We start from the raw sequence: 20,294 nt of genomic DNA on the forward strand, positions 1-20,294 counted from the left end.
TTAAAGGCCAAGTATTACCCTCAGGGGAATATTATTGATACAGTCTTCACAGGAAACCCGTCTTCGACATGGACTGCCATTGCTTATGGCTTGGAACTATTGAAGAAGGGCTTGATTTGGCGCACTGGCAATGGTCAATCAGTCCGGATATGGCAGGACAACTGGATCCCAAGGGATTACACACTTAAAGTAATTGGCTCGCGTGGTAAATCAAGGCTGAATAGGGTGTCGAGCTTGATCGATGTGCATGGGACTTGGAAGGAGGAATTGGTAAGGAGGACGTTTCCACCAATTGATGCTGACATTATCATGAAGATAAAAACATCTCCAAGACGTGAAGCTGATTTTATTGCATGGCAACATGAGAAGAATGGGGTTTTCACGGTCCGTAGCGCCTATAAATTAGGTCTATCACTTATGCTACAAGAGAATGGTTATGTGGCGTCAAGTAATGCTCCTGTCAATAATAAGGAGATTTGGAAAACAATTTGGAAATGCCAAGTCCCTGAGAAAGTACGGATATTTGGTTTGAGAGCTGCCCAGAATTCTCTAGCGACTGAGATGAATAAACATAGGAGGAATATGCCGGTAACTGGTATTTGTTCAATATGTGGACTGGAGCAAGAAGACACAACTCATGTGTTTTTTAGATGCCCGCATGCAATAGCGTTCTGGCAATCTATGCGTGAAGTATGGAGGATCCCAGGGATAGATAATCTACCTGGGCCGCGGGAGATTTGGTTTGAGGAGTTGCTTCTGTCGCTTTCGAAGGAAGCTTGTGTCAAAGTACTGATGATATGTTGGAGAATATGGTTTGTGCGAAATGAGATAACGCACAATAAGCCAATGCCATCGGTGGAGGGGTCCAGGCGGTTCATATGCAGCTACGTAGCATCACTTATGAACGTGGGCTTCGATTCCACTGAGGAGATCGTAAAAGGGAAGAGGTCAGTCGATCCGCCAGTGGCTGTAGCACACCCGAGTAAATCTGTTGTTGCCCCTAGTACACCATGGAAGAGACCGAGCGAAGGATTTCTCAAACTGAATGTTGATGGCTCGTTTATGGCTGCGGATGGAACTGCAGGAGCTGGCATGATTTTGCGATCACATGATGGAGAAATTATCTTCTCTGCGTGTAGATCGTTGTTGCAATGCAGTTCAGCGCTAGAGTCGGAGGTATGCGCACTTATGGAAGGTATTGCTCTGGCACAGGAGCACAACCAACAACATTTCGTGATCGAGTCTGATAGTGCTGAAGTAGTGCAGATGCTAAACAATAATGCACGAGACTTGTCACCTTTAGGTCATCTGGTGGCTGAAGTAAAGACCCTAATGAGTTCAGGCCAGATCGTGGGTATTAGTAAAATACCTCGTAGTCAAAATATAGCAAGTCATTTGTTAGCTGGTTTTGGTAGAAGCAATGACCGTACTGAGGTATGGTTAGGGTCAGGACCAGAGTCTATTCTGGGCTCCCTTCTAAGGGATTGTAATACACCTATATATGATTAATACAATTCCTTTACCCCGCAAAAAAAAAGAATATTGATGAGGTTGGTGTATATTCTCGAAAAAAAAATGAGGTTGGTGTAAAGAATAATCACTGTCAATTGACCTCAAAATTCATCGCTGATAGATTTGGCACCTCCATGAAGATACACTCCGAAAGATTGCCAAGCCTCTTTTGTGTGTTTGACGAAAAAGGCTATGATCTAGGGTTATCTCTGAATATTTATAAACATCAAAGTGTTATTTGAACGGATCAGAAAAAAAAAAGTCTTCCTTGAGCTATAGTACCTATGTTTGCAGCACGCAGGTTTTGTGGGATAATACATCTAAGGGGAATTTGTTGAGTTGACGGCCAAAAACACATGCGTGGGACTTATCATGGAAGAGTAACAAGAAGACATAAAACTTAAAACCACACAGATGTACAATAATGTTATCTTTTTTTTTTTTGAATTTTCAACGGGGGGGAACAAATCCCCACCTGAATATATTTCAAAGTTGCCTATGAGGCATTTTCAGCCTCTACAAGATAGGTTCAAATGAACAGAGTACACGGGGGTTACAAGAGAGGAGAAGAAAAAGAAAAGCACACACCCCAACACTAACACAAGAGCGGGGAGAAGAACAAGGCCACCCCGCAAACCTTTGGGGGGACGGTTGATCGATGAGAAGACTCATCGCGACCCAAGCTCAGCGATCACAATGAGGAGCCTACCAGACACGACGGAGGGACCCAAACGGCGACACTGCACCATCGACGTAATCGAAGGGCAACGCGTATCCGAGACCACACTACGCACCGACACCACTGTGTCGAGGGTGTGGCCGAAAGGTCGCACGCGGCCGAGACGACGCCACAATGCCTGTGTGCCACAGGAAGGAGCCGAGGGGCATGGAGCACCCACACCGCACGCAGGGGTCGCCGCTGTAGCCGAAGACATAGCACCACCGAGGGCAACCCCAACCCCACCGGGTTCGATATACCCGAAGGGTAGGCTAGCCGAGGGCACGCACATAGACCACCTGCGCTGAACATGCCACAGAGCTCCGACAAGAACCCGACACCGGAGCCTAGCAACCGGCAAGAAGAAGCTGCCACCACCACTGCCACGGCTCACCTCACATCGAGGAAGAGACCGCACCCATGGCCGCCATCTGCAACACCATGGGGCACATCAGTACAGACGAAAGCAGCGTCCGCTGCCACTGATGGCAAGACAGAGAGGCTCAACGCCCAGCCACGACGGCCCCCCGGGTGGGGAACGCGTCACCACCATGGCCGCCATCTGCAAAGCCACGGCACCCGCCAGCCCCAGCGGCAGAACCGCTGCAGGATGATGGCTGGGAAAAGAGGCAGGCGACCCTCGCAGCCACACCACCACCGACCAGCGGTGGCACGCACCACGCACGCAGGCACATCGCTGCCCAGCGCCACGCTGGCCAGCGAGAGTGACCCGCACACGCCCGCTGCCGCCGAGACGGCCGCGCACCGAGGCCAAGGGGGCGCCGACCTGCCACCGGGGCAGGAGACGAAAGCCACCCCATCAGATCTGGGGGCGAAACAGATCGAGGCAGCCCCACCACCCCATAATGTTATCTTGTTATTGTGTTCGATATAGTACATTATGATATCCCTGATTTAATTTAATTTTGATCCCTACTTTTAGGCTTATTACGATTTTATTGCGCTGAAAAACAGTGCATGCTGCTTCAATTTTACCACCACAAGTTAGCATTTTTGATGTGTTCCTCTGTCTGGAAACAAGGATTTATATTCCGAACTTTTTGAACTCTCTTGCTTCGTCTTAATAAATCTAGATTCTTCGATTAGTTTTTTACCGGTTTCCTGAATTAACCGTGCGGCGATGTATGGTTTAGAGTACTTCGTAGTTTTTTCTTACTAAGAAGATCAAATTCTCTCTTACTAAATACAATGCAAAAGCAGAGCTCCCACCGTCCACCGTCAAAAATCACAGTTCTGTGGGTGACGGAGATTTAAGAAAAAATTCTCAACTGAGAGATGACAAATCCAGGGAAGGAGTGACCATCAAATGGAATGAGGAAAGACCGTACAGTACTAATTACCAGATCGCGCGCTAACAAGCCAACATATTGGTACGCATGGTAGAGAAACTGAGTGCCTTGCACAAACAGGCGTGGATGAGAGACTTATTCTACCCGAAGGCTTAAGCTTATTGAATCTACAGAGGCCTGATCGAAGGAGCTACTTGCACTAGTAGTTCACTAGTTCTTGCTATTGTCATTGGCCATGTCGGTGGCGGGCCTCTCGACGTCCTCAATCTCCTCCTCCCGGACGAACACCGACTGGTCCAGCACTGACCCACCCGCCGTGGGGATGGCGGCCGCGTCGCCGGCTGGACCGTGGGTGGCGCCGGTGTCGGCGGGGACGAAGACGCCCGTCTCCTGGTCCGGCACCCACGACGCGTCCTCCCCAGCTCCGGCGACGCCGCCGATGTCGATGGTCTCGTCCGGGAGCACCGTCGCGACGTGCTCCTCGCCCTGGAGCACCTCCACGTTCTTGGTGTTCTGCGCCGCCTCCACCTGCTCCCCGGTAGTCATCGCCGGCGCCGCGGCATGGGCGTCCTCCACACGCTGCGCGCTGGCCGAGTGATTCCTATTTGCGCCGCAAAATCATGGATCAGCCATGCAAGAACGATCCTCGTTTCTCCTCATGCACCAGCAAAACCATGCAAGGGAGCTAGAAATGGTGTTTGTTACCTGCAGGAGGCGAGAAGGGGCGGCCTGGTCTCTCTGGCCACCCGGCGGCCGATAGCAGCGGCGGCCAGTGCTCGCGCGGCCATGAAGATGGAGTGGAACAGCAACAACCTTAGACGAGATCTTTCTCTGCCGGAGCTTGTCGTGGATTCGCTAGTGTGTCTGGTCCGAGACAGCGGAGTACTACGAGCAGTGCGAACTTATCCACTCTGAGTCTGAGAGACTGAGCTCTTCGATCTTTCTCCCCTGCGCCCTCGGTGAGCGGTGGCCTATTATTTACTCCCCCGACGCGCGCGCGCGATGCCGGTGCAGGCACCACGACGACGATCGAGGAGTAGGAAAAGATGGCGAGGAATGGCGTGGCGACACGCGGAGCGGCTCCATTGAGGAAGCGACAGAGCAGGGGGTCGGTCGGTGATGCGGTGGAAGGAAGAGAGCGTGGACACGCGCGCGCACACGCCGCCGCTGCACGCAGCCGACCTTTTCCTCGGAAAGGGACACAAGATCGCATCGCAAGATCTCAATATGGTTATTTTCCAAGCTGTGGCAGTTTTCAGCAACGACTGCAAGTTTGATTTTATACTGTACTACCTTGATTATATGCAATTTTATAGGATTTTTAGAGAACTTGGTAAGATTGTTTTTGCACATATATATGGCATTTCAATGTATGATTGGAATCCTTTATGGAATTTTGCAGAGGACTTTCTAAGCTCTATTTTGGTGAAAATTGTTTTTGGATTTCGAGATCCAGTGCTCTTGTCATTTTAAATATTTAAAAGGTATTTTTACAAGTTATTAAAAAGTTTTAAAATAATTCTGGAGATTATCATGATAGCTCTCACAATCATGCAAAATCTCAACCCAAAATTCTTTTTATTTTTGCGCTAGATAAAAATAATAAAATCTGATATGTTTTGGAGATTTCAAAATGAGTATCCAGCTATCATTTTTGCGTAGATCAGAATATAAAGTATTTCAAATTTATTTTTACATGTTTGCGGGATACATCATTGACTATATGCGAAAAAAATTCAGAATTTTTTGAAACTCAAATTTTTTTTTTTGTTTTTCTAATGAGATCACTCATGCCCATGTGCACTAAATCTATGTTCCTATTTTGGAGGATAATTTTCCACCGCGCGAGTATATTGCACAATTTCTTTATTGTGTGGTATTACCTCTATCCCAAAGCTTAAGGCTTATACTTTTTTTTTGAAAAAGTCAAACCAAGTAAAGTTTAACCAAACTTTTAGAACAATTTATTAACAAATATAATATTTTGTAGATACCATACGAAATATATTTCATTCTATATTTAATGATATTAATTTTGTATTTTACATGTTAATAATTTTTGGTAAAAGCTAAGTCAAACTTTGGAATGGAGGTACTACTAAACTACTTTGTAGAATTGTTTTCTTATCAAGATTCAAGAACATTCCAATTCATTTCTTTAAATATCCTCCAAATCAAGAGACTTGCCTAGATATTTATCCAAAACTTCAACTGTCGCGAAGATTAAAGCCGTTTTTGAAACACATGAACTCAAAAAGTAGGAAATAGATAAAATAATATGCAGGAACCGAGAATTCAACTATGTAGGATCCAAGTGACTCCCTCAGTTTTCTTTATGTGAGGCCACTTCGTATTTAGAGTCAAAATTTTGACCAATAATTTAATCAATAAAATATAATTCATATGATACCAAAAATATATTGTTGAAAACATCTTTAAACTATGAACCCAATGGTATAATTTTGGTAACATATAATTTATATTTTATTTGTTAAATTATTAGTTAAAGTTCTGCCTCGAAATCTGTGATGGCCTTATATTTTGAGATGGAGGCAGTAATTAAAATCACAGAAGCAAAGAGAAGAAAAGGCGAGGTAGGGCCTCATGCTTTGGTTCCTCTAATTTCCCTATGGAAGAATCCATTCCGTATGAATTTAAGCAATTTTTTTGAATCCCTACCAAAAGTTTCATATAGTAATCATGTCCGGAGTGGATTTTATACACAGCATATGTGTGGGTGTGTTAGAGCATCCCCACTCGTTGGCTCTCTTCACGCCCAAATCCGGCGAAATTTTCGTCGGGATTGGACGAAAATTTGGCCTGGGGGCAGTATATTTCCAGTTGTGTGCTCCCCAAGCGGCGTTTTTCGGGGAAAAAGAGGATGGCCCGGGGAGTCCGGATGAAAGAGGAGACACGTGGGCGTGGGCGATTGGTTTTGCTCCATCCGGAGTCCCCGGGAGACCCCCGGGGAACCGAGGATGGCATGGGCAGTTCGGACGAAAATAGGCTCAAATCCGGATCAAAACGAGGAACCGAGGGCCTGACTGGGCCGTTTTTCGCCGTCCGGATGAAAAAAAAGTGGTCGTGGGAGGCTTCCGGGAGAGACGAGTGGAGATGCTCTTATGTATCGTCGATTTAGTTCTCGAGACTCAAGCTCACTGTTGTAGATATAAAAGTAGCTCTCTCTGTCCCCCTTTTTATCCAAATCTTAAAGCTAAACGTACGGTAAAGAAAACTCACACCTGTGCGTGAAAGGTGGGCCTATCGTAGTGGTCGAGTATCTACACTTATGTCTTTTTTTAGGGAAACAGTAGGACTTCATCCTGCTGTGAGCTTTTATGGATCAAATAATAATTATATCGTCAATTAACATGGAAGTAATAAACCTCGGTGGAGCATCTACTACCTAGACATTAAGGAGTGAATCCGTCTCTCTCAATAACCAATCAGCAACACAATTGTCTCCCCAATTACTAAAAGTAAACTCACTGCTAGAAAATGTTGACGCTTGGACATAGATATCAGTCTTTTTTGCATAAAAATAAGAAAATGTCACCTAAAATTTACATTTCTAGATCTACAATGTGTCGGAGCTTTCGGAACTAGGTACGCACTTTTAATGATAGCCTCCATTAGATAAAATTTTAAACGGCTTCTTTTCCGACTCGAGAGAACAAATACTGGTCTGAATGCAGAGATCAGTTCTGATGCTCCAAATTACAGATCTTATTACGTGTACCGGTGACATGCTGACAATTCTGGAATGATGGGGAAAGTGATAGCAGACCGTTCTAGATTTACCTACTTTGCAGCAAATCTTTGTTTCCTACAAGGCAGACCGCACACTAGCTGGCCATGTGCAACCTTTCACGTACCGACACGTGCGATGTTCACTACGTGGTCGGTGCTGCAGATGAGTGAGACTGAAGCCTCGAACAACTTTCAGCAGCCCAAGGAAGTGTAGCTACACCTCGTTCAACAAGCGCACAAAATCCATCAGAAACTTCCAACAAATCACGGATCAACACTGATGCAAAAAAAACAATATCTGGGTTCTTTTACCTGTCAAAATTCTACCAACTCACTGAAAAAAAAAAAGCGAAATATTTGACCAAACGGGATCAGCCTCGACAACAAGCGTCACCTGACCGAAGAGAAGGTATGAGAAGCCTGTCGAGAAACCACGAGATACAACCTTACCCTCATGCCATGTGGATGCTATAGTCAGAAGAAGGGTCTAATAAGATCATAATCTTTTTTGCAAAACATATATTCCATTGCAATAATCATGCGCATGACAAGATGACAAAAGTCTAAAGCAGGTTCGGCTCTGTTCTATTCCTCGGAAGAAAGAGAACTGGAGTACACCTAGACAATACTGTTCCTTATCATTCAGACAAAGATGCCCTTAAGATTACAGCAGGTACCTAGTAACAACTGACATCGCCGTTCTGTCCCAGTGCAGAAACCTTCAGCATATGCTTCCAGCCGAGTCGTGAGCTTGACACCAGTAAGTGGAAGGCCTAGAATCAGAGTTGCAGAATATGATACGGAGACAAGATTGAGTGCTGCAAATGCAGCATGTAGCAGGAGACTTTCAACAGCTTGCAGTAGAAGAGATCTGTTTGCGGTACATGAAGAAATGCAATTTCCAGTGCAGATATGTCGGAGTACTATGAATCATTAATAATCACTGTGTTCCTTGAATTGTAAATTGTAAAATCTGCCTAAATTATGTCATCTAGTTATTACTACAGCAATTTTAGTTATAATAACTATTTTCACTGGTAGAAAATAGACACAGGATTTCACAGTTCAAAAGATCACAACAGAAGAAAAAGTAAAACAGGAGGAAAGCAAAACCTCCAGACACCGGGAGCAAGCAGTTCAAACTTGAACTTCCCACAGCCTGAAATCACATCACTGGAAGGCCTTCTCCGGGCAAATTCCATCTATTTTGGAATGATGAGGAAAGTCATGTGCCATATCTTCAGCTTTCAGACCGGCACCTCTCAATGTTTGGACAACCTCCTTGTGGACCAGAGCATTCCCTTCCGGTGTCAGATGCAGTCCATCACTAGGAGATGAAAACAGTCAGCTATCAGGATGGATGCAGTAATGGATGGTTCTCAAGAAGCTGAAGCCTCTGCTCCTACGTACAGGTTGCAAACAGACTCTCGAAAAACTGTTGACGTTTCCCGGTTCCCAAGTATATAGAAGACGATTAACGCACATATGCTATCTTAGATCACATCGAAATGCATGTTAATACACCACTCTACGAAGCAGCGAGTTTAGTGTTAGAAGACATATAAAGGTGGATGACAGTCTAAATATTTCAAGTTAGATTTTGTTACAAAAATAGCCTTTCTTGCTTTGGTGAAAAAATGCAACTGATTAAACTCTATGTTGTTCTAAGTACAGAACCTAAATAAATTTTTCCTAACCAATTCATTCATTCCAAAAAAAAGTGGTAACAGAGAAAAGTAAAATTTGCACGGGCGTTACACATATATGCTTGTTCGCTTACTAGGAAGATATAAGTTAAAAAATCCAAGTGGAAAATATCTTATAAAATCCACCTTGATCGATACCATGTAGAGAAAACGTAAATAAAATCTTCATCCTTAAAACCTAAACAAATCTGAGGAAGCATTTACCTTAAGTAAAGTTTCTGCCACCCTTCAGTCGTTTGCATCTTTGACCAAATATCAACACAGTGCACATCCATTTCTTTGGCTAGTTCTATGCATTGACTTGCATAGACACCAGCCATTTCATTTGTCCTTTCAGGGAGACTCCTCGCATCTTTTCCATATAGTGATCTTCAGGAAAAAATGCAAATAAGCAATAACTAATAAGTTACATGTAATGTGTTCAGTAAAGCTTGTGGAAAATGAAACATGTAAGTTACTAGAAATAACATGAATAGCAAATAAAAAAATGATTTATAATATTCATTAACTCCAGTGTTCCCACAAAAGAAAGGGAACTCCAGGAGGGTGTGGTCGGGAGTGCCCCAGCACCACCAAATAGCCAATAAAGAGATTAAGGCTGCATTTGATAGGATTTCTCATAATCTCGTTTGTCACAGCCACTTTTGCCTATTTTACTGTTTCTTTGACCTCTTTTGCCTACTTTTATCGCTACAGAAAGTTATCAAGTAAGCACATCCCAGCACAATTCAGCGAACACAAAGTGGGACTAAGTACTGACAATAAGTATTGTGTTTCTTCACACTCATTTATTTCTTTCTATTTATATGCCAGCCAGTCACTAAAGTTCCTACAGCAAACATGAATAGTTAAAGAGGACAAGTGGTGCCAACCGTGCATATCTTTCTCTTCCATCTTCATCAATAGGAGGTGGGGTGATAAGCAAAATCACCATGGACTTGGAACAATCCTGTATTGAGATGCAACACCAGATTACATATATTCCGGTTGTTTTGGTAGATGAAGAGGGAATTGTGAGAGCGGACGTTCCTTTTAGAAGAGCAGAATCCAAATATAGTGTTGAACAAGTAGGCAATCCGTATTCAGAGCTTTTTTCTAACTACCGGGACTACTAATTTAAAGTACAAAGCTCTCCTATGAATATGCTACTGCTCTTACTTTCTACCTGAATCCGAGCATTGAAGCAAGCTCTTTATCGCACCATAACCGAGTCTCTCCTTGCAGCTCTGACCGGAAGGCTGATACTTCATACTGGCCCAAAAATACTACTCCCTCCGTCCCATAAAGGATGTACTAGATTTGTCAAAATTTGGACGTATCTAGGTCCAAATTTAGACAAGTCTAAGACATCCTTTATGGGATGGAGGAGTATTACATAACACTCCAATTGTAAATTTACCTCAGTATGCCTACTTTAACTGACATAACGTAGATACTTTTTAACAATGCAACACATTTAAGTATATGATAGAAAGGGAGACCCTGAAGCCACAGCTGTTGTAATATATTAACATTGATGACAGTACTAATTATTAGGTAAAGACACTTCAAGAAACCAGCAAGTTAAAAATGGCTGGCCATCAACTTGAAGGTTCCATAACTTTTGTATGGAAAATAGCAAGCATGATGTGAATATTGCTTCTTAATATTCCTGGCACTAGTAGTCATAATAGTCACCCCAGCAACATGTGATCCTAAGCAAGCCAAGCCACAAATACATACTCCAGGCAGGTAGAATTACAGCTACTCTGAAACTCCTTCAAGCCAGAGTTCCAAAATCAAATATAAGCTTTCCCTGTTACACATTTCTAACTAGTTTGGAACACTTTTTTAACTGATTGGTCATGACTACTTTTAAGCCCAACAACTTCATACTTAAACAAACAAAAAAAAGTCAGTTGGTTCAGAAAAAACAATTTTCAATTTTTAGCCAAAATACAACATCTATATGCTACTATAAGAGGCCCACGAAGAATAATACAGCTACTTCCTGGTGTTTAATTTTTTTTGCTCTAATAGTTGAGCTTAACATTTGTTCTAGAATCTAGATGAAAATCAGAGAGCAAATTTTGGAGAGAAAAAAGCACTGAGCAATGTGCCAGCAAACCATAGTCAGGCAAATGCTTCAGAAACCCGTCAGGCTTTTATTCCATCGCCGACAAAATATCTAACTGAACAGGCTGAATCAGAAATCCAGGGGTAACTTCATAACAGATATCTAATGAAGAAATTAAGCGGCCTTTGGATCACAAGTTTAAGGGTTGATGTTAACTTGTTAAGATGTAAGAAAAAAAAAAGTTTCTCAAATTGCGAAAACATCTTTGTGTGGACAGATATTTAGTTAACCCATCTTTCATTTCCTTTGTTCCGTTTCAACCTATCCCAACGGGTTATATCACCCACGACCCACCCATAAAAGGATTAGTCAATGTTACGAAGATCCAGATACAGCCCTACTTACGATGGTAGCATACAAGTTAGGAAGCTACTAAAAAAGTTTCAGATAGTGCATGATGCCCTACTTACTTGCAGTATTGTAAAAAACAACGAGTTTGAATCATGGTCCTGACATGGAAAAAAAAACTACTAGCACGGGACCAACATAACGACTTGGAAGGGATTAAGAACGCAAATGGAAAACATTTATGTTTACCTTGAGATGATTAACGATTGTTCTGAGATTCTGCTTATACTCCTCAACCGGCACATGCTGCCGCTCGCTTGTCCGTCCGAGAAGCGCCGCGTCATTGGCACCGAAGAATATGGTGGTGGCTACAGGCGGTACGCCGACCTGTATTCATCATATCAGTATGGCGATAACCTGAGGTGGATGCAGCCTGCCGATCGTACCAGGGGAAAGATGCGGTGGATAAGGAACAGCGCCCATCTCGTGTTGTACCCGCCGTAGCCTCTGACGACAACATCGGCCTGGTACAGGGGAAAGTTCAGTGCCAGGGAAACGGGGGAAGGAATGGAGGGTGGTTGGATTTGGCGGACCTTGCGGGAGTAGGTGTCGGCGAGGGCCGCTCCCCAGCCGCCGGGGCGGAAGGACTGCTCGGTGATGGAGTCGCCGAAGAGCACCAGCGACGGCCGCAGCGGCGCTTCCTGGGATCCCGCTCCACCTACCAAAGTCAGAAGCGGGAGGGAGAGAAGCTACGTGAGGGGCGTGCGGGATGAGATGAGAGTGGTAGATGAATGCAGCAAACCCACCTGAAGCGTCGGCGGCGAGGCAGACGGGAGGGTGGCCGGCTGACGGGGCCGGCGGCGAGGGGCAGGATCCGGGCGCCGCCATCGATCGGGGCCGGAGCAGCTACTCGTACTCGCAGCCCGGCCTGATTCCAGATCTGTACGGGAAAGGTGGACTAGAGAATGATCGCATGTGATCTCCAATTTTGAAATTTGGACTCTAAAACTTGTATAGAAACGATTCAAAAGAAGCCCATGATGGAATACTTTACGATGGAATTCTTTGTTGAACGCCAATCAACTGAAACCCACGTGCTGACAGTATAATCTGAACGCAAGCATATGTTTTGATATCTGCATTCTTAACTGCCAAAAAAAAATTACAGTACCAAATCTTCGCCAATTTTTCCGCCAAATTCTTGTACTCCCTCTGATCCATATTAGTTGATTCAACTTTGTCTAGGTTCATACATATGTGGTTAAGTTTTTAGACTACATACATACTAGTACATACAAGCAAGCATATGTTTTGATATCAGCCTCACACTGAAGCAGTGAATCCATCTGGATGGTAGACTAGATTTACAGCATATAGTCCATCACAGCAAGCACAAAGCGAAAGTCATGCATGTTACTGCATATAAGAACAATGCTCAACTTCATAGCAATAATGTCGATGATGCCATCATGAAAAATTTAGAAAGCAAATGTTGCTTCAGCATCTGTTATGTTCTGCAGAAGAAAACCCGACTGACTACGATCATCACAAGAGTACCCTTCTTATTATCAAGACAAAACACAGCCTTCAGCAAAGATTACAGCACAAGGAGGTGGGTTATAGCTACGGACATCGCCATTCTACACCAGCACACGCTTCCACCGCAAACCTGAAACCAGAAGGTGGATGGTCTTAGCTAGCATCACTGCTGTGAAATCTGATATATGAAAGCAAGGTCACCACCGCAGAATAGTGGGGGTGGTTATTCAGGCGCTGCGCTAGATGGTCGCTTTACCTGGTGATATCGGGCCTCACAGGTCCTTGACGATGAAGTTCTGGCGGCTGATGGGGTTCATGACGACCGGCGGCCCAGCGGTGCGAGGCCAGGCCTGGAACTTCGTGTCTGTCGCCTGCCACCACTCCTTGTCCGAGACGGTCCCTGGTATGGTGCCTGATCAAGAAGCAACAACATGATCAGCAACAAGAAAATGGTTTCTTCATACCAAGAGCGTGATAATGTTGACTATGCTATGAATGGGACTGCAGATGCAAGACAAACTGCATACCACCGAAGATCTTCTTCTGAGAAACGATGTAGTCGCAAGCATATGCGATGACACAGGAGCCAACAAGGCTGCCGACGATGTACTTGGCACCCATTGGAACTGCATAGTTCAGTGCGCAGAAAGTTAGGGACTGTGGGCAGGAAACTTGTATAGGTTGCAGGTTTAAGTACTGTAAATACCACCATGCATCCTTGGAATGGAAGAAATACATATAAGAAGGTTCTACCAAGAAGATCATTCAATAGGCCCTTCGGATGATCAGAGTGACGTTTTAACGGAGTACTAGCATGCAGTTGAATACATCATGGTTATACAGTGTCATTTCAGTACCCAAGTTATCGTTGGAATACCAGCATGCACAAAATCTGTTATGCCTATGCTGCAATTAGTTTCAGTTAGAGATTGCAGGTTTTCAGTCATGGAGGTACCATCATCCCATGCTTGGAATGGAGAAATTACCAATAAGAAGGATCTAATCTACCCAGTACATTAGAACATCCAGCTGGGCATTCAGATTATCAATGGAATATTTTAACATAATAGCATCTAAATAACAAGTTAAGGTAAAGTTGAATACGTAGCAGGTATGCCCATGTCGATAGGAAACCCAAGTCAACGTTGAGAATACCAGTATACACAAAATGTGTTGTGACTAGGTTTCAGCAAGTTCCATGGGCTGTTCTTGCATTATATACGATGATTCATCAAAACAGAGCAGGATTTTGCTTACAAAAATTCTAGCTTTACCTGGATTTCATTAACAAATATTGAATTCAAACGCAAACAATCCCCATTTCCCAAGCCAACATGGAAGTTACCAGACACTCTGCGACCCGATAACCATCAATGCTTAGTTGACTTGCCATTAGCACAGGGTGTGACGAGTGTGAGTTGCAGCAGATGTGACCTAACGTGAAGCATGCTCAACTTCTCATACAGTTGCAACCCAAAGGGAAATGAAAACGCATGATGAAACCAACCTAACTAGCGAGCTGCTCACTCCTTTTTCTCATCGCAACCAGCAAATGAACAGCATTTTGTTCCACCGCAAAGACAGGCATGATACACACTTAAGAGCAACTTTTGTGCAAGATCGGAGAGGCAGAAAATACCAACCTAGCATTTTACCCTCCGTACCTAGGGTTGGTTGACGACCCTGTGGAGCAAAGCAGTGCAGGCTAACGCTGCTCCAACAAAATCGTGTCCCTCCTAGCAAGAACAGCAACGCCAGTCTGACCATAACTAATCTTAGGAGAGCAAGACACCCAGTAGCTTAGCTCGTCTCTTATTTCCTTCCTGGGGTCCGAGCTTGCAAGCTAACCCTGGACAACGATTCAGCCAGCCGCGCAGACCTCCGGATCCGCCACTGACCCGCTCGAACTAACGCAAGCAGCGCAAACTAGAGCTAGTATCTATGCAGGCCAGGCGCACGGACGGACACAGGCGCGGAATACGCGGGCTTCCTCCCGGAGATTCGATCCAGACAACAGGGGCTTTCTCGACTCGAGATCTATCTCGTCCAAGCTAGGGGCTTTCGAGCTGGAGGGAACAACAAGAAACCTGCTGCTGCGAGATTCAGAGCAGCTCGAGGCCGCAGATCCGGCGCGCGCGCCCGCGCGCGGGGGTAAAGGTCTAAAGGAGGAGCTAGGCGGGAGAAGGGGAAGCGGCGGTGAAGCTAGAGTGCTGGTTACCTTCGGATACCGCTGCTGCGAGGCGGATTCGGTGGCGGATTCCTGCTGTTCTTGCTTCCGGAGAGGAGGAGGAGGAGGAGTAGGTGAGGCGTGGAGGAAGAAGAGGTGCGCTGCCTGAAAGATGCGTGCGCCTGGGCCGCGTCGGGCTGGACATGGGGGCCCATGGGGGTCATCATAGGGTCCAAACAGGCCCGTTACCATAAGGACGCGGAAACGGGCTTTCCGAACCCCGCCTCTCGTAGATTTGTACGAGTGAGGGGCGATCGGATTTCTGGCGGGCGTGACAAGTGGCAACACGATGATGTTCGATGACGAGTTCCTCACCGACAACTTCTTCCCGAGCGTCAACGACAAACCTCAACATGGTCTCCGCCACCGCTACTCAAGCTGCATCGTACGTGAATCTCTTGTCTCTGACAGATCGTCCGCGGTTGCCAACCAAATGAACATTTTTTGTGTTCACGATTGAATTATGGTTTCGCTCTTATGAATATACACGTGCTTCGAGATTCCATTTATACTTGACAGAAATGGGCTCCCAAAATGCTAACACCCCCAATAATATGGATCGTAAAAGGTCCAAGGCCTAAAAAAAATAGACAGTAAAAGGGCAAGGCCCAAAATAGAAATAGATAGTAAATGGCCAAGGCCAGGAAATAGAAAGGCTGAAATTGTTGGGTCCGGCCTATATAGACCACCGAAATGGACCGGGCTGATTTTGAATTACGGCGATTTGATTCCGTCGCAAATTTTTCCCATCAGACTGACCACGTAGGATTTGATGTGGCATGGCTAGATCATTAGTGACGATATTGGATTGTCATAACATCGTCATAGACTATTATGGAGAATCCAAATAAAAGGTCAGGTTGATTCCTGACGTCCCCTTTTTTGACGATCCATTTTCTGCCACAAAAAACATCATAGATGAAATACAATCACGATTCAGTGATGAAAATGGAGGATCGCATGTCAACACATTTCTTGCATTGTGCTAGAGTTTCTAGTTCTAGCTAGTGTTTGGCGTAGATGTGATCGGCTTAACCTCTTTATATCCTATCTCTTTTATCTCCTCCATTAGTATGCATGATTAGTTTAATTATTGTCTATATGCTCATGCTATATTAGTTATTATTTTGGATTAAGTTATATCAAAATTTCCTCATATTTTTACATTTTTGTCGGTAAAACGGTATAGCAAGTTGGTAAACTAAGTCAAGCCTGAGAAATAGAGCATCCTTAGTTATGACATGATTGATAGCGAGAGAAAATATATTTGCAGCATCCTTCAAATATAAATTAATAAAGGAAGTGACCCAAGAAACCAGAGTAAGATTGGTATGCCTTGAAGCATCTAGAGACATGATTTTGCAGTAATACTACCAGTAGTGAATCGGGCTGAGGAAGATAACAGTCTAGGCACGAGGTATGTATCAATGTCAAAGTTATAAATTTGGTAAACAACGCTCCTCCTCAAATTCTATAGCCGGGGAGTATTTGTTTTGAAGGTAAGAGGAACCTAGATAATTAATACATTAAATGTGAACTCTTGTACAAACTACAATCATGATTTTGAAGATGCACATTTTATCTACGACGCGAATCTGTGGGCCACCTTGCTAGTTTTATTAACATGAAAAGTTTTGACATGCCTTCGTTTCTTTCCTCAACTTAAAAAAGAACTCAAGCAGTTACTACTTTTTTTTGTGCCAAAACCTTATGCATAGCTAGTACAACTCATATATACGTGTATTGGATCTTCTACTTTCATTGATTTCCATGTGTACATAAATTGGACATCGATAGGGAGCGAAACATCACATTATTCCACGTAGAAATGGAGGAAAGGGCATACAAATTGAAGAAGCCATATCACACATGATGACAAAATAGATACTACTCTTCTCTTTCAGACGGAGGAAGTTTAAAAACGGTGCATAGTAAACTGAAACACATGTTGACAACAACATTTTTGTTTTTGACCGTGCCTTGCAATCAACATCTGCATCGAATAGGGCAACTAACACTTGGGCATGGTTGGAGGGCGAGGCAACATCTTAGATTCCGGAGTGTTGCCTTCTTTCACGATAAACGCGGTGCTCATCCCAAACACCGTATGGCGATCGAAGTGGCAATGCATGAACCACACACCTAGTTAACCAATCGGAATATTATAATTAAGCATAAATTAGAGAGCCATAATGAAATGCACACATATAACTCGATCGACCGGCGAATGGGAAAAGAGGCTAATTAAGAATATCTAGCTAGCTTATTTACCAGGATTAGTTGCGCGGAAGCGCATCGCGGCCCAGCCAGCCTTGGGCACGGTGACTGTGTTCTGGTACGGCGGGTCGTCGAGGTTGTAATTGGCAGGGTCCGTGGTGACGTTGAAGGTTCCCAGGCCTCTCCCTACCACGTAGAAGGCGAAGCCGTGCAGGTGCATGGGGTGGTTCTCGGCGCCAAAGATGGCCGTGTCCTGGAACACCACCTCCACCACGGCGCCGTACTCCGATCCACCGCCGTCACCTTGGTGCCACGCCTGGTAAACCTGTACCCCTTGGAGACTTCGTTGTCGGTGAAGTTGAAGAAGACGGGAGGCTTGTTGGGGAAGTCCTCCTCGTACACGCCTTTGATGGAGTAGTAGTAGGCGTGGAGGATGTCGATTTTTGGGTCCTCGAAGCTGGCGTTGTTGAGGCTCGCCGCCAAGTGCTGGCCACCCGGCCCCTGGCACGTCCCCGGTCCCGTTGCGCAGGGGAGGACGTTGACGGCGAGGGTGATGAGCATCTGCTGGTCCACCTTGTTGGGCACGTCCACCGGGTGCTCCTTGCTGGCCAGTGACCGGAGCTGGCCGGTGTACTCCACCGCGACGGCGATGTCGTCGCTGTCCGGGAGGTTGGGGAAGTCCGGCTGCGCGGCGCGTGTGGAGCGCGGCGCGTCGGTGTACTCGAGAATGGCCGTGGCGGTGCCGTTGAGGTGCGCGAGGGCTGGATTGGAGGAGAAGGTCCTCGAGGCCATGTAGTAGCGGCCGTTGGAATTGGTGGCGCGGTCAGCCGCGAGGAGCACGTCCATGGTCTGTCCCGGCAAGATCATGATCTGCTTGACGCTGAATTTCTTCAGGTAGCGGCCGTCGGTGCCGACGACGGCGAGCAGGTGCCCCGCCACCCCGAAGAACATGTCGTTGTCCATTCCAGCGTTGATGATCCGCAGCAGGTACGTCTTGCCGCTCTGCACGGGGACATTGAAGGTGTCGTCCTCGGAGCACGGGAACAAACCTCCGGGCTGGCCATTAATGGTGTGTGCATCGGAGATGTTAACCTCGCTCCCAGTTTTGAGGTACGTATTCAGAAGATCGTTCACGTCGGCCTTCCACCACTCACCTGCAGTATCACAGCACCGTTAATTAGTAGTACTAGTAAGTCGCACGATCGATGAACTAGCTAGTACGTAGTAATTAATTTTAAGTTGGATCGATCGAGATTCAAAAAATACCGAGGATGATGGGTATCTCCTTGTCCGGCTGCTTTACAAAGGGGAACTCCTTGCCGCGCTCGGGGAGAACGATGAGGGCGCCGTGGACGCCGGCACGGTCCAGGTCGCTGTGAGCATGCCACCACAGGGTGCCCTCCTCCTCGGACAAGATGATGGTGTAAGTGAAGTTGGTGCCCGGCTGGATGGGGCACTGGGTGATGAACTCGGGCCCATCATACCAGGGGTTCCGAGGTTGGTCCACGCCGTGCCTGAGAATGCCATTTAGTTACTGTATGTATCATTTTTTGCTACTAGTTATATGTCAACCTACGCAGAATTAACGTATGTATAATTACCAGTGGATGGTGATGGTTCTTATCACCTTGGTTGTGCACGTTGACGGTGACGGTCTCGCCCTTTCGCGCGGCGATAGTCGGCCCCGGGAACTGCTCATTGACGGTGAGCAGGGCCTTCCGCTGGCAGAGCCTTGTGTAGACAGTCTTCTTCACCTGCAAATTCATGCCACACTTTCACTTTGTACTACTAGCTAGTATACATCCATCAGCCAAGATTACAGCATGCTTGAAGTAGACTTACGAAGAAATCGTAGTAGTTACGGTTGGAGCCCTGACTCTGAGCCAGGCCAACTGTTGCTCCAAACGTAAACACCGCAGCAAGTAACCAAAGCATCGCCGGCATCTTAGATACACCCGCCATTGCCTTGCCGGCCACAGGGTTTCGACCTTCAAGCAGTGGAGCTATGGAGCTGGCTGCTTGCTTACTTGTCGTTAGAACTGAAGAAAGAAGATGCGTGAGGGCTTTTTATAGCGGCGCGCAGCTGAGAAGACCTCGGCTGCCGGCCGGCCGCTTGGTGGGCCAGACATGCATGCATCCAATGCATGGAGTTCTAGCTTAGGAAAGTTCATGCCAAGTAAAATATTATCGACCGTGGCGGGCTCTCATCTTCGAGGGCGACTGGCGGCGGTGGAGGTCTCCTCCTCCTAGAGTGGTGAGATCTTCGACCGAAGTTTCGCGGCGACCCAGGACGATACGACCCATCCGGTGGAGATGGACGCCATGGCGGTGGCCTCGGGCTTCTTTGGAGATTGCTGTGGCTGCAAGGGCAGCACGGCACCTAGTTTGGGAGACACATTACGGCTCAGCCCCTCATCTCCCGTGGTGCAGGTGGCGGTGGTACCCGTTGAGATCTCCGATCTGCTTTTGAGAGCCAACGGGTGACGGTGTGTTGGCTTGCCGATCTTCCTAATAAAGGAGGCGGTCCTATGGTTCTTCTCGTTCCAAGATAATGTTTTGTTTGATGTCAGTCCTCATTTATGTAGCAGGTGATGAGTTTTGGAAGAGTCTGATGTGGGTATTACCCTTCGGGTCCCCATTATTATTATACCCTGATTATGGAGGTGGACTAGCACAAGGACTGACAAGTTGGACCTGCATGTAATATCGACTTGGACTACAAGAAAGATGACTCCAATATGTAATAGATTAGGACTCTTGTAAGCCCTAGCCTGGTTGCATATGTAAAGCCAGGTAGGAGTACCCCTTAGATATATTCTCATACCCGTAGATTAGAACTAGACAAGATATAACAACTCCGCCTACGACAGCTCTCTGTAAACATATTATCATATACTGGATTGCTAGCCGG

At 45.8% G+C, this 20,294-nt stretch overlaps 3 protein-coding genes and 1 pseudogene across 3 annotated transcripts; all 4 read right to left on the minus strand.

Moving 5' to 3' along the window:
- Positions 1-3,560: 3,560 nt before the first annotated feature.
- Positions 3,561-4,533, minus strand: LOC127313842 (uncharacterized). The gene is made up of 2 exons (XM_051344312.2): positions 4,246-4,533; positions 3,561-4,141 (listed from the first exon to the last, which is right to left on the minus strand). The coding sequence occupies exons 1-2, from the start codon at positions 4,326-4,328 to the stop codon at positions 3,751-3,753; spliced, it is 474 nt and encodes a 157-aa protein (XP_051200272.1). The 5' UTR covers positions 4,329-4,533; the 3' UTR covers positions 3,561-3,750.
- Positions 4,534-7,781: 3,248 nt separating this feature from the next.
- Positions 7,782-12,359, minus strand: LOC127311578 (GDSL esterase/lipase At5g62930). The gene is made up of 8 exons (XM_051342017.2): positions 12,207-12,359; positions 11,994-12,118; positions 11,847-11,924; positions 11,650-11,787; positions 9,869-9,945; positions 9,201-9,365; positions 8,404-8,617; positions 7,782-8,063 (listed from the first exon to the last, which is right to left on the minus strand). The coding sequence occupies exons 1-7, from the start codon at positions 12,286-12,288 to the stop codon at positions 8,461-8,463; spliced, it is 822 nt and encodes a 273-aa protein (XP_051197977.1). The 5' UTR covers positions 12,289-12,359; the 3' UTR covers positions 7,782-8,063; positions 8,404-8,460.
- Positions 12,360-12,821: 462 nt separating this feature from the next.
- On the minus strand, positions 12,822-15,281 carry LOC127311579 (uncharacterized). Its single transcript, XM_051342018.2, has 4 exons — positions 15,158-15,281; positions 13,467-13,565; positions 13,196-13,351; positions 12,822-13,069 (listed from the first exon to the last, which is right to left on the minus strand). The coding sequence occupies exons 2-3, from the start codon at positions 13,558-13,560 to the stop codon at positions 13,212-13,214; spliced, it is 234 nt and encodes a 77-aa protein (XP_051197978.1). The 5' UTR covers positions 13,561-13,565; positions 15,158-15,281; the 3' UTR covers positions 12,822-13,069; positions 13,196-13,211.
- A 1,801-nt stretch (positions 15,282-17,082) lies between these two features.
- LOC127313840 (putative laccase-9) lies at positions 17,083-20,275 on the minus strand (annotated as a pseudogene).
- Between the last annotated feature and the right edge of the window lie 19 nt (positions 20,276-20,294).

Source organism: Lolium perenne, chromosome 7 (assembly GCF_019359855.2).
Source record: "Lolium perenne isolate Kyuss_39 chromosome 7, Kyuss_2.0, whole genome shotgun sequence".
Classification (NCBI taxonomy): domain Eukaryota; kingdom Viridiplantae; phylum Streptophyta; class Magnoliopsida; order Poales; family Poaceae; genus Lolium; species Lolium perenne.